Below are 24,445 nucleotides of genomic sequence, written 5' to 3' on the forward strand. Positions count from 1 at the left end.
TGCCATGCTGACTATCTTGAATATCTCTGAGAGTGGTAGATTTGCTCTGGGAGCCAGGACTCCCTTCTTCTCTTCACACTTGCTGCAGCTCTTTGTCTTCTAGTGATTTATACTTATGCTTAGGTCCCGCCAGGGCTCTCTGTCAGCTGAGGGCATCTTAGAAATGGGAATGACCCCACTGTGACTGATGGACTGTGAGAAACAGATGTGGACAACACGGTAAGGCAGGGAATTAAGGGGGAAAGCGCAATGCGGTTGGTGTTCATTGACCAAGGCCTTTCTCATAACTACTACCCTCTTTCTGTATTATCTTTGGCAGGCCACTTTTGCCTCTTGGTACCCAGTGTCACAACCTGTCACTGCATTGATCATAGTTCTGAGGCCTTCTCATTGTTTTCCTTTACTTTCTTATGCCATCATGTTATTCTGCTTATTTCATTCTGTATCAGTTTATGCAAGTCTTCCCAAGTTTCTCCAAATTCTTCATTGTATTGTTCCCTATGGTACAACCCTGCTTCTTTAATTGTCTGAGAAATTTAGGTAAAAGCATATTTGGGTGTCTGAATTATGTAGATAATTGTGTCTGGGTACATCAGACCTCAACAACCCCATTTCTGAAATGAAGTAGCAGTCTGTCAAGCAGAGCCTCATTATTTCATTACCAAATAATACAAGTATTTTCAGTCCAGGAAATCTGCAGCCTTTCCAAACTCATCAGCTACACAATAGAGAGATAGGTCTCATGCTTCCCTCCCCCTACCAATTCAGAAAGAAGAAATCACACTTCCCTACACATCATTTCCCTAATAAACAAAAACGTTCAAGTGCTAATTTCTAAATGTTGTCTTGATACAAATCCAGCAAAAACTGAGCCCAGAAACAATGGTGCATTTGGAGACTTACGAAAGGGCTTATTTTCCTCCAACTATGTAGATAGAGTCTGCCAACAATGCTCTTGTCTCAATAGGTTCTCATCCTGGATCTGGCCTGCTGTGTGTATGCATGCCTGCATGTGTAAGTAACACATCTGTGCTTCCTTCAATCTGTATCCATGCCCTTCTCCTACTGTGGAGATATTCATGGTCACTCCAGCTTACTGCCTCAACCCAACTCATTCTATATTTATTCATGTATAATTTTAATCTCTATTTTTTGGGAAGCAGAACCAGACCTAGGGACATGCAAGGTAGGAAGTCACTTAGGGCGCATGATATACCATGGGGCACAACAAAGGCTATTTCTTAACTTTGTATAAATGCATATATTTGATAATGCCTCAAATTATTACCCTCTCTGGCCCAAAGGGATTGATTTGATGATAAGTAGAATAGGACATGTGATTATGAAGGCTTAAAGCCTTCACTGGAAACACAGGGACTCCATTTTTCAAAACCTCCCTGGGGCACAGTTCTGTTTACAAGGTTTTTCTGTGCTTTCCCCTCCTGTATTCCTGTATCAGGTAATGATTTTCTCAGTAGGCTTCAATAGGGGCTTTGGAGGAGCCCCTCTGCTATTACATATGGGATGCAACAGAAGATTTGACTTTCTGGAGTTTTATGACCATTTTATCTACATCTGTATCATTGTAACCTGGGGCTGAGCCCAATGCATCTGGTGAGAAGAACTCTGTTAATTCTAGCTAACTCTAGAGAAATGTGCCCATTCTTACCCCACTGTCTCCTCAGGAAGGGAATTGTAACATAGCAGTCAACCTACAATTAATACAGCCTTTCCTTGGCACAATGGTCCCTTCTGTATTCCCTAGTATGAGAGTAAAGGAGCCACCCATAATAGCCAAATAGCATAGATTTGGAGTTAGAGGAGACCTTATAGGCCTCTGGCCCCAAGGCTCTCATTTTTACATATGGAGAAACCAAGGCCAAGAGAGCTGAAATGACTAACCCAGAGTCACACAGCTAGTAAGTAATAGCATCCATATCTAAAGTGCTTTCTCCACAACAAACCTAGAATGAAGGGAGTATAAATGTTATTTAGATCTCCATTTTATGGCTGAAGAAACAGGTTTAGAAAGATGAAGAGTTTTCAGTTCCAAAATCCTATGGGAGTACCTGAGGAGGACCACCCTACCAGTGGGCAATATGGGAAAAGCCAACATTGATACCATATCTCTAATAGCAGCCTAGTGATTTTGGCAAACACCAGAATTGTACACACCAAGATTCACCCCTCTGCCTCTATGCAGATAGATATGTGGCTGCATCTGGCCACCATGCACTAATTGGCCAATAGAACCAGTGGTATGAAAGAAATTATCGCCTTATTCCTCATTCAGTGAATTATGCCACAAGTCAAAAGGATTACTACTCTTTTAACTTGCTACATCACTTGAGAGGTTACCAGGAAGATTTTAGGTTCTCTACTTTCCTGACCGTTGTTAATTCCATGGGAATGGTCTACGAGTTAGAGACTCCACAAGCAAAAACTCAAGTATGTGACACTAGGAGGGCTTCTTCATAGGGTAAATGTTGCTCTTATCTCTTTCTGAAGTTGTCTTAATTTTCTGCTTATTTCATCACACATTTGCTATGGAGATGGATGTGATGCCTCAAATTCAGGGGGATTCCCTTCTTCTGCCAGGGGTTTTGTGTGAGGAAATGGACAGTACAGAGTAGATGTGCTGTTTCAGCATATATACCTTAGCAAGCAAAGCAAAACTGAAAAGAAATAACTGGGAAGGAGATGCAAGGTAAATGACTTTCTAGATAAGAACATTTCAGTCATGAGTGATTGATTGTCAAGGTGTTTCTTAAAAGTTGTATACATCATAAAATGGCTGTCTACTGCTGCCCTTCTGGACTTCTATGCCTTTGGCTAAGAAAGACAGACTCTGTGTTTACTTTGAGATAAAAAGGCAGGGAGCTATAGGTGGAGCAGGACAGAGATATGCCAGGGAGGCTGGAAGGACTAAGCACATTGGTACAGAAATCAGCTTGGCATCTCAGCAATTGGTAGAATTTAGGATCATCCAGGTATCTATAGCAGGGTTAAGGCCAAGCAGGCTGATATTGTCATGGACAGCAGGCAAGTTAGATAGGCTCATAGTAAGGGAGAAGGCTAAGTAAGTTCAAGGTCAGAGAGATGGAGATCCACAGCATCACTGGTGATCTAGGATAGCTTTCGTAGAGTGGTGGTGAGAGACTTTTGTCCTTGGCAGCTTGGCACTAATTGATTAGTCCCAAATGCCAAGTCTATTCAGAACTTTAGAAGATAAAAGATCTAGCCAGGAGCTCTCAGTGACCTTGGGGGGAACACACCTTCTCTGGCCTGATTTGGAATTCTTTTGAGATGGCCATGATCTCCAAGACTTGTCTTACTTAGGTCAGGAAGGAGAAGGGGAAGTCCCTATTAGGGCAGGGGTCTTTGAATTAAGCATTTATTAAGTATATGTGCTAAGCACTGGGCATACAAATACAAAAACAAAGACAGTCTCTACCCTCAAAGGGCATGCATTCTGCTAGGGAAAATAACACACATTAGGGAGTGGTGGCCAGGGAGGGTCATTTTGGACTGGAAAGTTTCAAGGGTAATTGAAACGGACAGTAGGATAGTAATTCTACAAATCCCACCCAGCAATAATGGCAGAATTGATATAATCATAGTTCATACTCCCAGAACTGGAGATGGCTGAAGAGGAGAGTGACATGAAGCATGGCTAAGAATTCTCAACATGGTGGCATGGGAGAGGCTATTGGCAATAAGGAGAGTATGGTCCCAGGGTGGAACTTATTCCATGGCATGGTCTATCATCACTATAGAAGATCATTTCCTGGAGATGACCTCACAGTAAATTCTTAAAAATGTGACCAGTATTTAGAACAGTGCCATCAATGTTCTTCCTCATTGACCCCTGGTGTTTGGACTCTTTGGAATGGAATCGTTACTAACAGTAGGTCAGAAAGTCTTGTTTTGAAAGATAAATCTGATCAAGCTTGTCCTGTGAATCATTGAAGTTGATACTTGTTACCACAATTCAGAAAACTTGGCAACTGAGCTGTGGGAGCAGGAAAGCATAAGCTGTTGTCAAAAGCTTTAAGGAGGGCATTGACTTCTTTTTCCATTCTGAGACTGATCGTAGGCAACCTATCAAAGATGGCTTTGAGTTGGTGTCCCCAAACTAATTGTCATCCTGTGATTGTAGAGCTGACCTTGTTGATGGGAGAGAGTCAGGTAAGATTTCTGTGCGGCAGAGTAGTGCTTGTGTGGCTTTTCCCATTTTTGTTCCCTTGTGTGGTGTCCCTTAGGACAGTTCTTGTGTTGGGCTGCACTTCAAGCTTCTTGAGGTCTTAGATATAAAGAACATCAAAAGTTTGGGGAGTGATGTCTCCATTTCAAAAGATGAAGGACAGCTTCACTCAATTTCTTCTGTTGGATTTCTTCTGTTTTCTTGGATGGGCCTTGGTTAGAGGTCACAGGACTCTGGCAGTCAGTGATCATGGGACTATGACAGATACATGGATGGCAGCAAGCTGCCATTATGATCAAGGCAGCTTTCTAACCATACCACGGATCTGGTCACCTCCAGCCTGAATTCATGACCTCTGGAGAAAAAATTCAACCAGCTCCAAGTATCAGGTGAGAAATCAGCCATTTTCTCAACAGTGACTTCTCACATCTGGCTATAACCAAAGGAAAGAAACATGGGCCAAAAAAGGGAGGCAGTCTTGGCTGCAAGGAGAAGCAGCCATGATAAGTATGTTCAGAACCTCTCGGGCTCCCTCTCTTCATGAGAAACCCACCAGGAAGCATCAGAGCAGTCTTGGAGATTGCAACCAGTAACCTCTTTCTCTAAAGAGCTCTAGATTAAGAACCAGGCTAAAAGACTTGGACTTGTCTGTGCTCCTGTTCCCCTCTGCTGTTTCCTCATAGCAGTGGTTCCAGAGCTGCGGCCTTGTTCCATTTGTGTTTGTGAAGAGTGCACTTGGTGGGGCAGAAGTGCTGGTTTCTAATTTATATGGCAAGTTTCCATCCTGGTTAATTAAAAAGATTACTGCTTTTTCTTCTAGTGTCAGTAAATTCTAGAAAACTTCTTCTGATTTTCTAGATAAGTTTCAAGTCAAGCAGGCACTGTGCTCACTTACTGCGATGTTAATGGTTGCCTTTTGTCCTTTTTAGCCAAAGATTTTGGGGTGTACATGTGTTAGACCTTCTATAAAGCCCTGCAACACTGATCATCAGGACAGAATGCAAGTCCAGAAAGATTATTTTGTAGTATTTCAGTGGTTTCAATGGTAATTCTCCACGAGACCAAACCATCTCCCCTCACATTCAGTTATTTCCACTGCATCCCTGAGAAGATCAAAGTGAATACCACCCTACCCATTTTACAGATTGAAAAAGGGATGCAAGAGACAGAACAGGAAGTGACTTGTCCAAAGTGTCACTCTGAGTGAATGGCAGTGGTTAGAACTAGGATCAGAATTCACATCCCCCATTTTCCAGGATAATCGTTCATTTTATTTTATTTTTGTTTTATTTTTTTAAAGTTTCATGGACACCTTTTTTTTTTACAGCCTGGTAATTTCCAGATATACCCCCAATTCTTCTCTTGTAATAAAGAAAAAATTCAACAAAACCACCACAATGATTATGTGTGCATACAATATTCTACATTTATAGTCCCTTCCCTCCTTCCCGCCAAGCCCCTCCAATGAAAGAAAGGTGGTATATTCTCCTAGGATCCTGCTACTCATCAGACTAATGCTATTTTTACCATACTTTAAGGTTTTCAAATTGAATTTCTGTGTATTCTCTCATTTGAACCTCACACTGTGCGATAAGTAGAAGGTATTGTCATTCCCATTTTACAGATGAGAAAATTGAGGCTTTGAGAGGTGAACTGACTGTCCTAGAGTCACACAGCATAGTAAGTGTTTGGGGCAGGATTTAAATCCAAGTCTTTTTGACTCCAAGTCTAGAACTCTATCCCTTATTCTTTACCTGGGGTCTGTGAACTTGTTTTTTCAATATTTTGGTAATTGTATTTCATAATTAGTTTCATTTTCCTAATTTTCCAGTTAGTTTTATTCATAAACCGATACATTTTATTTTATGCATTTAAAAACATTGTTTTGATAAGAAGTTTATAGACTTCACCAGACTGACTGCCCAGAGGATCCATGACTTAAGAAAAGTTAATACTCCCCGCATTATCTCATGCTGCTTCTGGAAAGGTAGTGAGTTTCCTTTTACTGGTGGTATCCAATATGACAACATTGCAAAAGGCAGAAATGGAGTAAAGGCAATTCCACTGAACAGTATGAGCAGAGGTAAGGGAGGTGGTTGGTGAAGAACATATGGGAAAGGGCATAAATATGGGTCTTTTGGGAAGTTACAGCCCAACTGTACCCATGCAAACTCCTCAGGGGCTTACGTTTCTGAATTCACATAAGGAAATCAATCCTTTGTCTTTTTTATCTCTGTATCTCCAGAGCCCAGCACATAGCCCAGCACACAATAAATGCCTAAAAATACTTGTCAAACTGATCTGCCACACTTCTTGATCCTCTGTCCAACTTGAGCTAAGTCCCAGTCTGGGAAGCCCTCTAGCTCCTTGGGAGAATCCAGGGGGGCAGAAGGCAGTTATGGAGTGGCTGCCCCCTTCTGAGGACTGACTCTGTGGAAGTAATGGAGGAGGGAGGGCCCTGTGGCCTAGAAGAAGGATGGGAATCTTATGTTGGCATTTGGCTGGTTGGCTGCCACTAAGAATCCCCTTTCCCCTTCTTCATCTTTTTTAGGAAAACCAAAGGAATGAGATTGGATTCTGGGAGCCCGATTGGAAAGTTTGGGGTGGAGGATAGGGTGAGGCAGCAGCCTCTGTGACTGACTTCTTTCAGAGCTTGCCCATGAAGGTCTTGGGTAGCTCCTTCATCCTGAAACCTGGCCCAATCTCCTACACCTGGTCCTCTGGGTGAGCAACTAGCCCTGAATTCTAGGGGATTCTTCCAGGGGGACAAACATGGAACTTGGGGCCTTGCTTTTATGAGCAGAGGAGGAAGGGGAGGATATGGGTCTGGGGAATGGATCTTAGCAGGGCTGAATCACTCACTGATGGTTACTTTTGATTGATTTTAAGTGGTTTAGGTAACAGTAAAGGGAAAAAGTGGAACCTTTACCAGTTTGCAGAGATCTGGGGGGCATTAATTATTTTCCTGCCAACCTGTAGGTTCCTTCATTTTCTTTGTCTATTTTCCCCTGTCTTACTCTCTTCTTTCTTGCCCCTGTTTTTATCTTATCCTACATCTTATTGACTCTTTTACTTTTTTTCTTCTCTTTTCCAGATTCTTTCCTTTGAACTCTCCACCCCTTCTTCCCTTCCTCAGTGCTAATCTCCATCCTCACTCTTCCTTCTCCCTTCTTCCAATCTCTTCATTCAATCTGCTGAGGTCTAGATGATCTCCCAGCTAGATCTCTTGGCAACAGCCTAACTGGGCTGCAGAGCCACAAAATACCTGGTCTCCTCTAACTTAACAAACCAACCATTGATCCTCTTACTGCCTCTCTCTCCTTCCTACCATCAATAGCCTTAGAGGAGGCATCTACCTTAGTGATACTGCCCGAATTATCCCACACCCAGTGAATTCCTTCATTCCTTACAGATCAGCTTCTAACACTACCATTTCACCTCTCATTGGAGATCAGGATTACCTTTCTCAGTCCTCATCTTCCTGAACCTTGAGGCAGAAGCTACCACTATCTAATACCTTTTACTTCTTGAACTGTCTTCCTTTGGCTTCTGTTATTCTATCTGATCTTGCTTTTTCAGCCTCTTTTCTTTTACAGCAACTTACTCTTTAGATCCTCTAAATGTGGGCAGTTCTCAAGGCTCTTTTTATTCTGTTGTCTCTCCTTTGGATACTTTACCTATTCCTATATTGTCAACTCTTGCCTCTGCAGGGATGACTCCCAGATCTTCATCTCTAATCCTGACCCTGACTTCTTTCCTAGCTCTAGTCCCAAGATCACAGATGATGAACTGGGAGGGATGTCAGAGGTTGTCTGGTTTGGTTCCTTTCCCCCCTCCACTTTTACATATGTGAAAAGTAAGGCTCAGAAGTATTGTCAGCTATAGCCTGTATGTATAGTCTACTAGACTGAAGGCTTTCTGAGGGTAGGGACTGGGTACTAGCTAAACTTTGGATCTCTCCCAGTCACCAGAATGGTACTTTGCAAGAAGCAGGCATTTAGTAGATATTTATTAAATGGAATTAAATGGCATCAAGGTGCCAGTGAGACATCCAGAGGATCTTTCAAGTCTGTTCTCCAGGCTAAGCCCCTCCATGGTATAGTTTCCAGTTCCCTCACCATCTTGCTTGCCCTCCTCTGGACTCGTGAGTCTCCTTCCTAAAACGTGGCTTCCATACCTAAACACAATAATCCAACTTTGATCTGGCCAGGGCAGATAAAGGACAGTGGGACTCCCTAGGCCTGGCCATTCTCTGAGAGCATTCTTTCCCTGTCAATTGCCTAATGTTAATCATGCTCTGAGCCTAGTGCTTCTGAATATACTATAGAGGGGGTGGGAGAAGGCATACCCTGAGTCTGGGAATGAGAATGGTCCTTCAGTGTTGGCTAAAGCAAAGAAAAAGTTTCCAGGAGAGGCTTTTTGGACTTTTCTAGTTTCTTTCCCTCCACCTTCCCAGCCAAATCTGAAATTCTGGAGGTCATGAACATTAGAGCAAAATAGTTGATTCAACATAATTGAGTAGTCTTTTATTGTTGTTTTGAGCATTAGAGAACCTGGGGTAATATAGCAACATCTCAGAGGGAGAAAGGGACCTTAGAATTCATTTTGACCCACCTTCTGCCCTGTGTAAGAATTTCCCTTACAGAACTCCTGCCAAGAAGGCATTTGCCTCTGCTGGGAAACTATCAGTGCCTGGGTGCTCACACTCTGACAAGAAAGCCAGTTGTACTGCAGAGTGTGTGATTGTTTAGAAGTTTGTCCTTTTACCCAACTGGACCTATGATCACATCAATTTGCACATTCCTTCCCAATGACAAGGCTTGCAATTTATCTATATCTTTCCATTCCATGTGATTCTTGTATGTGCCCTCCCATAAATTCTCCACTGGGAGGTCCTTCCAGTAATTTGGAGGCTTTCCATATTTTCTTCTGTCTACCTATCATAATTTAATTTTTACTCCTCACTCCTGTTTCAACTTGGATTCTGTGTTGGATCTCTTCCATCACAGTGGTGAATACCTTTGGAGAGCAAACATCTCCCTGTTGTGTGCTATGCCTGAATCTAAAGCAAATCAAATATTTGTTGACAAAGATGTTTTATGATTCTTTTGTTTTCCTTGTTTTGGCAACTGATTTATAGACAGACTTTCAAATAACATTATAATCAATGTCAGTGTCTTTTCTGCTGCCTGTTATCTATTTTTCCTTCATCACTTGTTTGAATAGATAATAGGTCAAAATATATTTCAATTGTATGTTATAACTTTTTCAAATTATTATTTTTCCTTCTGGCGTCTTACTAAATTGAATCTTTGATCTGATAAGTCAATGATCTGATTCTACACAGACAACTGATTCAGGGATGACTCTCACATCAATAATCTTCATTATATTGAGCCAAAACATATTTCCTTGTAATATTTCTCCCTTATTCCTAGTTGGGACCCAACCCATGCAGTAGAAGATAGAGTATTTTCTATGTGAAGATATAGACGAAGACTTTTGTCTTCCCTAAGCTTTCTCTTTTCAGACTAGTCGTTTCATTTTCTTCAACAAAGCTTTGCATGGCATGGACTCAAAATCCTTCGCCATACCTGATTGCCCTCTGCCAATTCATTTCCAGCTTATTAATGTCTTTCCTTCAGTCCCCCACTCTATAAAACAATTCTGTTGGGCAAGGATAGTTGGACTATCACTTCCCTCATTCTAGGTACTTGTGGTGTGTGTGTGTGTGTGTGTGTGTGTGTGTGTGTGTGTGTGTGTGTGTGTGTGTGTAATAACATATTCCATCTGTGTGTCATTCCATCCTGTCCAAAGCTCTTTCATATACTGCTAGCTCACTACAGGGTCTCGTCTATAAGCAAAACTAGCATCTATTTCCCCATTTCACAGAAGAGGAATCTCAGGCCCAGAGAAAGCAAATGATTTTTGTAGGGTCACAGAGCCAATTAACCATGAAGATAGAATAGAAACAAGATTTCCCAGCACCCACTGGAGTATACATTCTACCCTACCCTATTAGATTTTGTGACCAACTTGTAGTTCTACCTTTCCTTCTGGACTCTGACTCTAAAAAAGTTCTACTCTCCCATCCATCTTCTTGTCTCTTCAGTTAAAACTGTTCTCTTCCTTATCAGAAGAGTTGTTCTGCCAGGGCCAAGATGGGACAGTGGTGTGGGACTTTGCCATGTATTAGCTATGTGACTTTGGCCAAGTCACTAAACTTCTCTTGGCTTCAGGCTCCTTATGTGTATAATGAGGAGGTTGGATTAGTTAACCTCTAAGGTCTCTTCCAGCTCTAGTTTGTGGGCAATATCTAACCCTCTAACCCTATGGGCCCATTTTTCTCTCCTTATCAGAATGCTATCCCTGACAGGAGCTTTTAAAAAAGAATTATACATTTTTTCCAATTATCAAGCATTTTTTCTTTCTCCTTCTACTGCTGAAAAGAAAATCCCTGTAATTAAGAGTTTTCACTGGCCATGTCTTGGCTATGCCTCATTCTCAATTGTACTGGGCTGGAGGATTCAGGAGACTTGGGTTCTAATCCTGTTGCATTTGATGACTATGGAGGGTTGGTTTGAAGTCTCTTCCTCTCCTAGCACTTCAGTTTTCCTACTTTCCAAACAAAGGGGTGGACTCTGTGGTCTCAAGGGTTCCTCTCTGGCTCTAGCATTCTCCTCATACACAAGTTAAAAAGCTGTCAGTCTATTGAGAATCTCTTATTCTGTTACTCAAGGCCTCAAGGGGCAGGTGGACCCCAGAGAGCAGGAAAGAGAGCAGGAAGCTTTGGTTACTTGGAAGGCTAGACCAGGTCAGAGTGCTGGGACTACTTGGGAAGTTCCACTGACTGGTACTAGGTGGGGGGAGGGGGCAAGTCCAGGGCCCTGGAGGGAGGGGATGGGCTCCACCTTGGCCTGTTACTGCTAAGCTCAGTGTGAAGCTAAGCAGGCCTTTTAAAATTTAGAACTGAACCACAATCCCCAGTGGGCTTGTCCTCCTTCTGGCATCAGATGGAGGCTTTGTTCCACTTCTGAGAGGGTCATGCCAAGGGGGTAGAGGTGGAGAGGACACAGCAAGACTAGGGAATTCCCAAGGCCGGGTGGTATGGGGACAATGTCCCCTGGGGAAAGAGGAGGGTGGGCATCAGAGAAAAAGATCTGTGCTGCCAGGCTGCCTGCTTGCCAGGAGTGGAGTACTGCCTAGGGATCTTTGCTGCCTCTTTGATATTGGTTGGGTCAGGATCCTGGGGCTAAATTGTCCCAGAGTCCTTGCAGCCTCTACTCTCATAGCCTCCTACCTATCCTGCCTCAGTTTCTCCAAATCATGAAAGAGGAACAGGTGAGAAGAGAGAGCAAAGCTAATAGAAAAAAGCTAATATCAGATATGGGTACTTAACAAGAAAGACCACCTGAGCAGGAACAGGGTAAGGGTAGTATTGCCAGCTTTGGGTGAAGGAAAAGCTTGCCATTTCCTGACCATCCAAAAGAGGTGAGAGAGGCCAGTATGGTGAAATAAAAGTGCTGGACCATGGAGTCAGGAAGACTGACTCCTCATACTTCATCTTCATACTCTCTAGCTATTGCTAAGCCTCAATTTCCTCCTGTGTGAAATGGGACCAATAATACCTTCCTCATAGACTTAAATATCAAATAAAATGAGGTAAAGTGTTTTGTAAACCTTAAAGTACAATAGTAATGTCAGCTAGCATTATAACTGGGAGAAATAACACCTCTCTAGAGAAAGGAAATATCTCTAAGCTTTAAGAAATGTGTGATCATTTCTCCTCAATAGAGCTAACTGAAAAGTCAATACCTCTCCCTCCCTTTCCTTTTCACCTGTATCCTTCTTTCTCTTTTGCACATGCCATAGAGAAGTAAGGAGAGATTAAGATGAAGGGGCAAGGAAAGCTAGACTGGGGTATAGCAGGAGGGAGGGGAGAGGGGATAGGGGATAACTGGGAAAGAGAGTCCAAGGGACAAGGAGAGAGTCTGGGAGGCAAGCTAGGACCCATGAATGAAAAAGGTGGGCCTATTTTAGTTGCTCAGATGGCAAAGGAGGAGGGTGTTAGCTAGGGAACAAAAAGAGACAGAGTGGGGAAAAGCACAACTAGCTTCTTAAAAGGGTACTGCATAGTAAAAATGGGGCAGGCCCAGGGTCTGGGAGAGGTCTGCCAGTCAGCTGGGAGGGAGAACAGAACTGTCAAAAGAGCAGCAGGTCCCCTCTTCCTTGGGCTGCAAATAAGAAATGCTACTTAGTAGCCAGGGAGCTAACCCATTTGCACAGGGGGGACTCTGAAGATCAAATGGGTTTTCAATGGAATTCACTCAAGTGCATACTAAGCAAATGTGAACCCCAAATCTTGTCTTATGAAGAGAACCCATTACATGGATGACTTGAAAATGGGGAGCTGGCACCTTCCTTTAAGGAAGCCCAGGATGTTTTCAGAGTCAGTGCCCCATCCCTCTAGTTTTGAGGGGAAGGGTTTGGGCCAGAGAAAGGGGTCTCATTTGGGACAACAAAGCAGGCGTGACTGTGGGAGGGACTGAAACCACTCTCAGTTCTACTTGGACCAGGGCTGAAGAGAGCCTTAAGTGACTGGGACCAGCCATCTATGTAGCCTTGGGGATATTTCAATTCTGCTGCTTCCCTATGGATGGGATGGAGGAGCCCTCCTGCTCTAGAATCCTCTTTATCCTTCTTCCCATTCCTTAACTATGTAGTCTAAAGAAGTAAATGACTGAGATAGGTATGGCCAAAGAGAAGGGAATGGAGGCAAAGGGCAACTGCTCTCCATCTCTGGTCCTGTCCCCTATATCTTTACCAGCCTTTCTAAGCCACTGGCACTTCCAGAGAGAGCCCCTGGCCCCACTTCCTTTCCCTTCCCTCCTGGTTCTGTTGTAGACATCATTGGCTAACTTATTGCTTATGCAATATCTTGTAGCTCTAGTGGAATTACTTTTAATAATGACTCATACAGTCACTTTAACAGTCTTGTGTCCTAGCACTAGTTCCTGGTTTTCCTCCCCCTCATCCCCACTCTATAATCAGAGGAAATCAGGTTACAATGAACCTGGGGGGTTGGGGTGGGTAGAAAAGCCCTTTTCTGATCCCTCTAGCTGCTAGAGCTATGCCCCTCAAAACTCCCTGTATTTATTTTCTACATTTAAAAGAAATAACTCAATATATCCATGTTATTTCCCTTGAATAGAGTGGAGGTTCCACAATGGGAGAGACAGGGCTTTTCACTTTCATTTTTATGTCCCCATCATTTAGCACAGTTCTTGGCACATAGTAGAGACCTAATAAATGCTCTTTGATTGACTGACTAAAAAAACTTCAGAAGCCATCTAGACCAGTGATATTCAACTCAAATAGAAATAAAGGCTGCTAATCTATATATTAGCATCCCTGCAGACCATATAGTGACTTAGTTTTAAATTTTAATGTTATCTATGTTATATTTTTTATTCATTTTGTTATATACTTCTCAACTACATTTCCTTCAATCTGGTTCCAGCTGATTGGGGGGCAGGTGGACTGTATATTTGACAACTCTGATCTAGACCAATCTCTTGTTTTCAAATGAGAAAACTGAGGTCCAGAGAGAGAAGAACCTTACTCAAAGTTACATAGCAAGTAAGAGACTAAATCAGTATTCATAAGATCATAGGAGAAGAGACTTAGAGCTGCAAAGGATCTTAGAGGTCATTGGGTCCTATCCCCTCATTTTACTGATGAGGAAATTGAGGCTGAGAGGTACAGTCATATAGTCACTTTCCCAGGGTCACACTGCTGCTAAGTGAGGTCATATTTGAACTCAAGTCTTCCTGACTATCTGTATCACCTTGGGCAAGTCACTTAACCTCTATGCCTTGGACACAGCTATGTGGCTCAATGGATAGACTGTTGGGTCTGGAGTTGGAAGGACCTGAGTTCAAATCCACCTTTGAGCATTTCCTAGTTGTGTTACCCTGGACAAGTCACTGAACCTTTGCTTGACAAAGGGATCTACTGGAGAAGGAAATGGCAAACTACTCCAGTATCCTTGCCAAGAAAACCCCATGGAAAACTATATGGTCCATGGAGTCATGAAGTCAGATGTGACTCAACAACAATTACTTCTTAATTCTAAATAAAATGTTCTTAGCCACTGCCCTCTGATTCCATATTTATCTATTTTTCAATTGTATCATGATGCCACCAAAAAGTTAAAGGGACCATCAAAGGTAAGTGAACTGGGGCATTCTTATTCCTGTGGTGGGTGGTGGGAAATGTGTGTGAGAGGAGGCGCAAATTTATGGGATAATGAGTATGTGTATAGGTGATATTAAGCTTGGATCTGTCTCTCTCCCCTTTCTCTCTCTGTCTCTCTGTCTTCTTTTTAGTAGCTGAGTTGCCTGTTTCCCCTGCAACAACTGTCTTTCTTAAGTAGCTCAGATACCAGGTGCCTGGCTTGTGTGGCAGCTAAAGGCCCTTCTAAGCATGGGATCTTGGGAAGTAATTTCAAACTTTCTTCCAGAGACAGCTCAGCTTGGAATGTCCCCTCTTATTTAGCTTATTTAGCTCCAAAAATTCTCTCTCCTCTACCACTAAGATGTCTAAATGCCCATATCTAACTGAGCCCTTACTTTAAGGAATGGTATCTTCAGCAGGGCCCCTATTTATCATATAAATATATTTATTTACTAATTGAGTCCTAAACTGTCAAAGCTCAAAGGACTATTGGAAATCATTTAGTCTAATCCCTTCTTTTTACAGATGAGGAAATTGAGGTCTAGGACTGAGGAGAGCCTTGCTCAAGGACATTTATGGAGCTAGTGATAGAAACTGACCAGGGAACTTGCCTTTTACTTCAAGGTTTTTCCTACTATACCACATTGCCTTTTGCCATAGCATTATCCATTTGGCATGAACTCTGAGAAGGTGGGTCAAAGATGGGTAAACTTTGATTTGGGAAAAGTAGGGAGGGACTCTAGAATCCAGGGACCTGCCTCAAAAAGATGAAGCATTTTGTAATGAGAGATAGCATGAAGGCTGAGCTAGGGGTCAGTAAAGCTGTGTTCCCTCTCCAAAGGCTCAGAGGATTCCCTGAAGTGCCTGGGGCTGAGCGCTGCATATAGGAGTCACACACTCCATGCTTTGCTTTCTGCCTATACTGTCCTATAGGGAGTGGCATGGGTAACATTATAATTAGTCCTATTTCCTACTGGGCAAGAGGTCCCTCCCATAAGACAGTTTGGTTTGCCTTCCTAGTGGAGAATATGAAAGTGGTACTCAGAAGGAGAGTCCTCTTGTGGGAGATGAGGGAGAGAGAGTAGCTTTCAGTGGGGAGTAAGGCTGCAGGATCCCTGTTAACTTGACCAGGGCTACTAAACCTGGACCCCCAAACAAAGGAATTTAAAAGGGAGAGGTAGACCTGGAAAATAGATCCAGGAGAGACAATTTAAGAATTATTGAACTACCTGAAAGTTATGACCCCTCAAAAAATTGAGACCTATTACCAGAAATTATCCAAGAAAATTGCCCCAATATTCTTGAACAAGAGGGTAAAATAGAAATTGGAAGAATCCACAGATCATCTCCTGCAATAAATCCCCAAATGACAACTCCCTGGAATGTTATAGCCAAGTTCAAGAGCTCCCAAGTCAAGGAGAAAATACTGCAAGCAGCGAGAAAGGAACATTTCAAATATCATGGAGCCTCTGTCAGGATTACACAGGATCTGGCAGCTTCCTCATTGAAGGACCAGAAGGCTTGGAAGATGATATTTCAGAAGGCAAGAGAACTGAGTTTACAACCAAGAATCACCTACCCAGCAAAACTGACTATATTATTTCAGAGGAAAATATGGTCATTTAATAAAACAAAAGATTTCCAAGCATTCCTAAAGAACAGACCACACTTACACAGAAAATCTTATGGCTAAATACAAAATTCAGGAAAAGCATAAAAAGGTAAATAAGAAAGTAAAAGGGAGAAGTATTGTAGTGGGGAATAGAGCAGACTTTCCCTCCATTATTAGAATGGCAGTTCCTCATGAGTAGTGACCTCTTCATTCTTTGGCTTATGTCCCTAGCTCCTAGTATAGCTGAACATAGTAGGTGTCCAGGGAGTGTTGATTAATTAATCAAGTATTAATGAATACTTGATTGAATGATTATATGATCATGGGGGTCAGGATCTCGTGCTGGAAGGGACCTTGGAGGCCATGTACTCCAACCCCTGAATTTTACAGATGAATAAACTGAGGCCCAGGAATTTTAAATGGCCTGCCCAAATTCATACTTAGGATCCCAAATCTAAGACTGGAAGGGACCTCAGAAGCATCAAGTATGAGCACCTGCTTTTACAGAGGAGGCCATGTAATCCAACCCTCTCATCTTTCAGTTTTAGGAAACAGAGGCCCAGATTTTTTTCAGTTATTTGGGGATTTTAAGTGTCTTTCCCAAAGTTGCACCTAGGATTTTGGCTTAAAACTGGAAGGGATTTCAGAGGCCATCTTGTCCAACCTGCTTTTACAGAGGAGGTTATGTAATTTAACTTTCTTATCTTTCAGTTTAGGAAACAGAGGCCCATATTTTTTAATGTCCATGTATCCTTTCTGCCTCTCTGGATGAAGCTCAGCCCCTCTTTCCTACCAGTTAAGGCTGTCTTCTTTTCACCCTTCTTCCTTCTAGCTCCCACCCTGTGAGTGCTGTTCTTTTTATTTGCTCATTGTCTACCCTCATCTCACTTCTTGACTCCTTCTGCTTACCACTTTCACCATTTGCCTTCAAAGAATCATATCTTTTAAAAACAAAACCAAACAAACCTTACTTTTGGTCTTAGTGACTAAGACAGAAAGGCAAGGGCTAGGCAAAAGGGGTAAGTGGCTTACCCAGGATCACACAGCTTGGAAGTGTCTGAGACCAGATTCGAACCCGGGTCCTCTTGACTCCAGGCCTGGTGCTCTATCCATTGTGCCAATTACTTGCTTTTCAATGTCTTTTGATTAAGTGTTATTTGCTTTCGGGGTAGTAAGTTTTTCCCCCTTTACTCCAACTACCTGCCTGTGAAGTGTGGTGTGACCAAAAACCTACCGAATTGAAAAAAATGGGATTGGGGTTCAAATCCCAATTCTGTAACTCATTCACTTACCTGTGTGACCTTAACCAAGTTACTTTACCTCTCCTTGCCTGTTTCCTCATTGGCAAACTGTGGTTCATAAACACCCACGCCAAAAACATGTTGGAAAGATGAGCCACCAGAACATTTGTAAAGGGCTTTGCAAACCATTAAGTGCTAGAGGCATGTCATGGCAGCTATTACTATTTGAACCAACAACTCTGAGCAGTCCACAGACACTGGAGATGATCATGTTCTGTTTTGTATTTTGCTTACCTTTGGTCCATGTTGCCCTTCATTTCCAGTTGAAGTCAGTCACAAACGATGGTCCCTAGTTGTGTCTCTTTACATGCCCACCCTCCCTCTCCGCCACCAGTGCAATGTCTGGTTTTTATGTTGTGACTAGCATAAGTTCTGGTACATAGTAGGTACTTAATAAGTGCTTGCTTGCCATACTAGATAATACTTTGCATAACCTCCTCCCGACTTCACCGGCGCTGGGTTCCAGAAATGAGAAGAGTGAAGGGACTGAGCTAGGAGCACTCTTCAGAGAGACCTTGAAAGAGCTGGAGCTGAGCTCGGTGTGCTCTCGTTTTCTAGGGGTGTGGTTTGTGTGCCTGGGCTCATGTAAGCTTTCTATACAGACAATGGCAAAACCTACACAAATACAGGAAATAACTTTTTGTGTTCCCACTTGAAGGAGAATCAATGAAGTGGTGAGAATATTCTCCCAATGCAAAGTAGCATTTACTAAGAAAGGGAAATGACTGATTGTACTTCTCTGTCATTTCCCCACAGACTTCCAAGTGGGACTTGAACCCAGGCCTGGAAGAAATGTCTGCTGACTCTCCCCCTAGGAGAGATTGGGCACCTTTGCTGGTATGCCCATACATTCCTTTGATGTGTGAGTCTGTGCCTGAACATGATAGCCCAACTCAAGCTGGACTCTTAGGATGAGGGATCTGCTCCGTTGCTGCCCAGTGCCCACCTCCCCTCATCAACATACTTTCAGTTCCCCATGTACATATAACAATCAGTGCTTCGCCCATAGTAGCTACATTTTTCATTCATTCAATTCATTCATTCACATGTTAGACCCCCAGCAGAATGGGAGTTGCGTGGTGTTTGGCCCTGTATCTCCAGCATCTGCCTGTCTAGAGGAGGGAGCTGCAGGTTGGCTCGTTGGATTGGATTGGAGTAGCTTCAGGCACAGAGAAGGAAGGGGAGAAGGAGTGTGCTAAGGTCTGTCTCAGGTATTCATGTTGTAGGGTCTGTGTCAGAAGGTAGTCATGGCTGAGGCCAGAGCCAGGCAGATGGCCCAAGTTTGGGCCCTGAGGGTTTACAGAGGCTCTGGGTGCCACAGCCCTGTGCCCTGTATGTACCCATTTTGTCCACACCCATTCTTCTGCGGGGCAGGGGGCAGGTTTGGCCAGGAGAGCTGATGGGGGAGAGGAGGTCCCGGGCAAAGGAAAGGGAAGGAAAAGAGGAAGGAAGGAAGGGGGGACTGGTGTGGTAAGGCCCCTCGTCAGATCAGGCAGGGAAAGCCCTGGGCAAATCTGAGAGCCATGAAGAAACCCAAGTTCTTGTGATTAGAATGATGGTTGTTATGGGTAACAGAGGAGGTGAGAGGCAGCAAAGGGAGGAGGGCCATAGGGCAGAGATGCCTACCTCAGGCCAGGGATTCTAGCCAGGTGGGATGGAAGGCAAATAAATGGAAAAAGGCTATGAAGCAATGGCAAACAAGGGGAGTCCACTGCTTGGGAAAGGGGCAAGAGCCAACCCTTGTCTGGCTTGGACCTCCTCTCTATTCCCTCGATCACAAAGCACCTGGGGGCTGTGCAGAGGGGGGAGCGTAGTATGGCTTACCTCCAAAATCAGGCCTGAGACGAACATCGTAGCCCTTCAGCAGGCGGTCCACAATCTCTTTGACCTGAGTCATGTTCGTGGGAGATTCGCTGAAAAAAAGAAGTTAATGTTAGGGGCAAAACCCCGAGGGACACTTCTCCTATCCAGAGGGGCACCCCCACTCCTAATACCTACCTGCCTGACACCCACTGAGGACCACTCCCACCTTCGCTCCCCACCCCCCACCTCTGCCTTCCCCCTCCTTCCCTTGATCTGGCAGACGCCTCCTTCCTTGTTCCTCCTAAGTCCAAGGTAGCCCAAACACAGCCTCTTGAAAAGGGGGGGTCTCTTGGTGGTGTACCCCCTTAGGGGACCAGAAAAGTGTCCTGCACCAAGCTGGGGAGGGGGGTGCACCTCCTGAAGTTACACCCCTAGCCTAGGGTTTGGGTGTAATCTGTACATATGTCTTCATGTGTATTTCCTCCCCCCCGCCCTCCCCCCAAACCCCGATTTTTATTAGACTCCAGAGAAACCCAACCCACTTTATGTGTGTGAGAGCATGTGTATATGTCTGCATGCATGTAGTTAACTCTTCAACCAGTTTCCGTGGTGGGCGCAGCCCGGTGCACCTTGGTTCTCCCGCTCCGCGGTCACACCTCTCTTCTCTCCCAGCAGGCATTTGGACAGGGATCATGTGGCTAGTTCTCCTAATTTCTCCCCACCTGTTTTTGCATTTCTCTGTATCCCCCTTGTCCCCTTCCCCTTTCTTCCCTTCCCCCTCTTTCTCCTGCTCTGCTTTATGTTTTCCTCAGGGAGTTCTAGAGAGAACTCTTTCCCCTAGCATCTTGTTGTCTCTTCCCCCTCCCCCTGGATAATAATTAGCCATTCTCTCCTATTAGCAGAGCCATCCTAGCTAGTCCTTTCTGTAGTCTGGAGGCAGGGATGGAGTATGTGTGTGTGTGTTCTCTCTTGTCTGTGTGCTCATGGGCACATTTATGTGTGAACTTCCCACTGCCTTGGACTCTGGGATCCTTAAGATCTGAGGGCCAAGAATGGGCTAGGGGTCAGTTAATTAAGCACAGGGATAGAACAGGGACCCGATACTGGAGAGGGACCTCATAGGAGAGAGCAAATCTTCCTCCACCCCCACCCTAGGTGTGACTATTACCCCCTTTTGTCTTATAGGGAATACAGCTGCTTTTCCCCAGGACTCTGGCGTCTTCATATTCTGGATACTATTCGCCCTCCTCAAAACTAGAGAGCACTCCCCCAACCCTAGAGCCCTATCTTTTGAAACACACTCCCTTCTTTCCCCAGTCAGTCTGGGCTCTCTAAAGCTTACAGTGCTTTGTTATTATTGCCAGCCTTGGCATAAGAATAGGGCTGAGGATTTTGCTGGAAGATCCATGTGTCCTGGTTACCATTGTGCACACATATGTTGCTACATGAACCCGAGACAGAACTACATATTTATGAATGTCTAAAGGCATATGACAAGTGCGCAGTTGAGAGGCTCCCATCCTGGAGGATGGATGTGTCCAATTACAGCACAGCCCTGCTCCATCTTAGGGTCTTTGGGCACACTGTTTTCTTTGGAGAGAGAGTAGAAACATTTGTATTTATAGATTAGAGTTAGTGTGTCAGGGTGCAGCAACTGGGGATCTTGACACTTGTATGCATGGCTGGATCATGTGTGAGTACTGTGTATGTGTGCAAATGAGAGATTGACACTGACTTTTTGGACATGTGAATCTAGAGATCTGTGTGTGTGTAGAGATCTTGACACTGTTTAAATGTCTAAATCTAGGGTGTGTGTGTATGTATGTGTGTAAGTGAGAGGTGGGGGAAAAGAAAGAGATTGACACTGGCTCTGTTTAAATGTCTAAATCGAGGCGTGTGTGTGTAAGTGTGTGTAAGTGAGAGGTGAGTTTGGAAAGAGAGAGATCGACATTGGCTCTGTTTAAATGTCTAAATCCAGGGGTGTGTGTGTAAGTGTGTAACAGGTGGGGGAAAGAGAGAGATTGATACTGTCTATGTTTAAGTGTCTAAATCCAGGCGTGAGTGTGTGTGTGTGTGTGTGTGTGTGTGTGTGTGTGTGTGTGTGAGAGAGAGAGAGAGAGAGAGAGAGAGAGAGAGAGAGAGAGAGAGAGAGAGAGAGAGAGAGAGTGAGTGAGTGAGTTGGGGGAAAGAGAGATTGACACTGCCTCTGTTTAAATGTATAAATCTAGGTGTGTGTGTGTGAGTGAGATTTGGGGGAAGAGAGATCGATATTGACTCTGTTTAAATGTCTAAATCCAGTGTGTGTGTGTGTGTGTGTGTGAGAGAGAGTGAGAGAGAGAGAGAGAGAGAGAGAGACAGACAGACAGACAGAGAGACAGAGAAAGAGAGAGGTGGGGGAAAGAGAGATTGACACTGGCTCTGTTTGAATGTCCACATCTAGGGTGTGTGTGTGTGTGTGTGTGTGTGTGTGTGTGTGTGTGTGTGTGTGTGTGTGTGTGTGTTCATGTTCTTGACACTGACTCTGTCTGCATGTCTGATTCTAGGTGTATGTGTGCCTGTGTGCCTGTGTATGCTGTCTGCCTGGGCACTTTGCATGTTCTCAGAGTTAGGGTTAGAGTTAGGGTTAGGGTTAGGGTTAGGGTTAGGGTTAGGGTTAGGGTTAGGGTTAGGGTTAGGGTTTCTTGCAAAATAATGGGAGAACTAAAAGCCCAGGATGTATCTTCTTTGGATGAATGACAATTGAGGCCTTGCTGGGCACCTTAGCATCATCTGTTGAGCAAGAGGCTCAGTCTGATTTTGCTTCCCTATCTGTGCCTCCTGGCTCCGTGGGGTTGCAGACAGCGTCTCTGCCTGTTTCGCCTTTGCGCCCTCTCCTTTATTTCATTTGATTTTTTATTTTTTCCGTTACCTTCATGTAGATACTTACCACTGGATTTGATCAATTATTCAACGTTGTCACGCAGAAAAATGAACATTGGAGCACTCCCACAGTCGACATTTATACCTTAATCGTTCCTAAATGGGTGGGGGCCCCGGGGGCTATTTCCAGCCACGTCCTTTCCACAGTGTCTGTGTATTTGAGGAGCCCATGTTTATTGGTCCCGGGCTATCTAGCTCTCCATATATGTATATGTGTATATATGATCTTTGCACTTGGATGTTCCTGCTCCTTATGCAAGTAGAGTTCTTCATTGGAGGGCTCTAAGGGCTTAGTATTGACGGCTCCATTGGCGTCTTCAAACCTGCAGCCTTTCATAAGGAAAGTCTGCATTCAGGAAGCTATGCTAATGATCTTGGTGCAGAGGTGGTGGAGGTGGGGGGCGATGGGGGGGCAAGTCTACAAGGAGCGAGGGTGCCCGCTCAGATCCCCGCCCCTAGAGGAACGCCAAGACTATTCGTCAGAACCCAGGTTGTCAAGGTGCCAAGGAGACAGTGCTGTGAAAGCGCTGACTACCCCCCCCCCCCCCATCAAAGCAGGATCTGTGCCCGCGGCTTAACTTCGGATAGGGAGGTCGTTTTAGCTCATGTTTATAAGGGGCAGTTTGCCCAAGGATCAGCCTCCACACATAGACAGACATGTTCCATTTGCCCCAGTCTGGTAGCCACCACCTGTTCTTTAGTGCCAGGGCCAGAGACCCTTTTTGGGCACGGCTTGGGCTTTTGGACAGTCAGAAGTGGCCATTATCCATTTCTGGGGCTGAGGGGCGTCTTTAGGCAGGCACCTGTGTATGCAGCTCTGTGGTCTAGTGTATGCATACAGGCAAGTGTGGGTGGGTCAAAGGCTTGTCCGAGTGTGCGTGTGCGCATATATTCAGGCACTGCAGTAACAGGTTCGAATGGCTGACTTTACACTCCCCCCTCCCCTCCTTCCCCTCCCCCTCCCCTCGGACTAGCGGGCACACCCCAGCCCCCCCCCCCCCTTCTTCTGCGTCTGTGGGCGCCACCCGTGTATGTGTGTGTGTGTGGTTGGGGGGGGGGGGTCTCTGCGCTTTTGCGCAGGGGCTGCAGAGAGGCTGCAAGTATTGGGGGGGGGCGTAAATGCTTTTTTGGGGGGAAACGGGCGCATTTATGGCTAAAACGATACGATTCAGAACCCCATTTTTTTCTGGAGCTGGACCGAGCTGCTGGCTAGTCCTCTCACGGCTCCTTCTCTCCTCTCCCCAGTCCTCCCCTCCCCCGCCCTCCTGGGACCCACCAAGGGGTCTAGGGGTTACCTAGCTGGCGGGACCTTATTTCCCCGGTCCTCGCCCCCTTCCCCTGCCCAGGGTCCCACTCTCGGCCCCGTGGGCCACCTTACCTTTGCGTGGCGCCGGCGAGACAAAGCAGCGCCAGCGCAGTCAGGATTCCGCTCCACCTGTGCGCCAACATCGTGCCGCCTAGACTGGACAGACACTGGGAACTGGGACAGGGTCAGACTGGAACAGCAGCAGCAACGGCGTAGGAGAGCGCTTCGGAGCTCTCTAGGGTGGGAGAATCCCCTGTCTCACACTAACTGGGCTAGGAGAGGGGGAAGGGACGGGGCAGAGGCTGGGATGGTAAATGTTGGGGCAAGGTAGGGACAACCCTCACCCCCAGCGGGGAGGACCAGAAAAGGAGATAGCCCGCGCTCTCTGACTGTCTGTCTGTCTCTGCCTCTGATGGATAAGGAGCGCTTGGTTTAGCGTCTTTTGGGGTTGGAGGCAAAGGGAGAAATTCCCGGGGAGAAGAGGAGGAGGAGGAGGAGGAGGAGAAGGAGGAAGAGGAAGAGAAGGAGGAGGAGGAGGAAGAGCAGGAGAGCTGCCTCCCCGGAGGGGCTCAGCACAGGCTCAGGAAAGGGGTTTCGGATGTACCGAGGGACAGGGAAAAGGGTTGGAAGCCCTGCCCTGTCCCCCTGCCTTCCGTTACCCCTGCCTCCCAGTCTGTTTCCTAGCCTTCTGGTCTCTGCTCCTGTCCGCCTGCCCGCACCCTCCGCTCTAAGAGCTCTCTGCCTCTTGCCTGCAATTTTGCTACCCGGGTTCTGCAGATGCAGTGTGGCTGGGGCTGCCCACCTTCTGAGACGACGAAGCTGAGAGCGAGGGGAGGGGCCTAAAAAGAAGGGAGGCGGGAGGAGATGGGAGGGGGAGCAGGAGGAGGAGCAGGGAGAGTTCTCTGGCAACACAGTTCCAGATTCTCAGCCCCCCCTTCCCCTCTTTGTCTCGCCTCTCCCCCTCCCTTTGGGGGTCTGGATTTGCGTGTCATCTGGGTGCTAGGATGGCGCTTCCACTGTTACTGCGGCTCTTGCAGCTGCGCCAGGGGCTGGGGAAAGGATGC

General features: G+C 45.2%; 1 protein-coding gene and 1 non-coding gene across 3 annotated transcripts in view; both read right to left on the reverse strand.

Annotated features, from left to right (window-relative positions):
- The window catches only part of GABRQ (gamma-aminobutyric acid type A receptor subunit theta), a 66,727-nt gene extending 42,497 nt beyond the window's left edge, over positions 1 to 24,230 (reverse strand). Inside the window, exons 1-2 of one of the 2 annotated variants that reach the window (XM_007507297.3) lie at positions 23,454 to 24,230; positions 19,178 to 19,266 (exon numbers count right to left, since the gene is read on the reverse strand). In XM_007507297.3, coding sequence (XP_007507359.1) covers positions 19,178 to 19,266; positions 23,454 to 23,524 — 160 coding nt within the window. In that variant the 5' untranslated portion in view covers positions 23,525 to 24,230. The remainder of the gene's footprint in view (positions 1 to 19,177; positions 19,267 to 23,453) is intronic. The other variant, XM_001376949.5, reaches the window with a different exon arrangement.
- MIR7391 (microRNA mir-7391) lies at positions 4,469 to 4,527 on the reverse strand. Its single transcript, NR_127690.1, has one exon. It is a non-coding gene; the product is annotated as a microRNA mir-7391 (primary transcript).
- Positions 24,231 to 24,445: the final 215 nt, after the last annotated feature.

The sequence above is a fragment of the Monodelphis domestica genome, chromosome X (assembly GCF_027887165.1).
Source record: "Monodelphis domestica isolate mMonDom1 chromosome X, mMonDom1.pri, whole genome shotgun sequence".
In the NCBI taxonomy this organism is placed as follows: Eukaryota; Metazoa; Chordata; class Mammalia; order Didelphimorphia; family Didelphidae; genus Monodelphis; species Monodelphis domestica.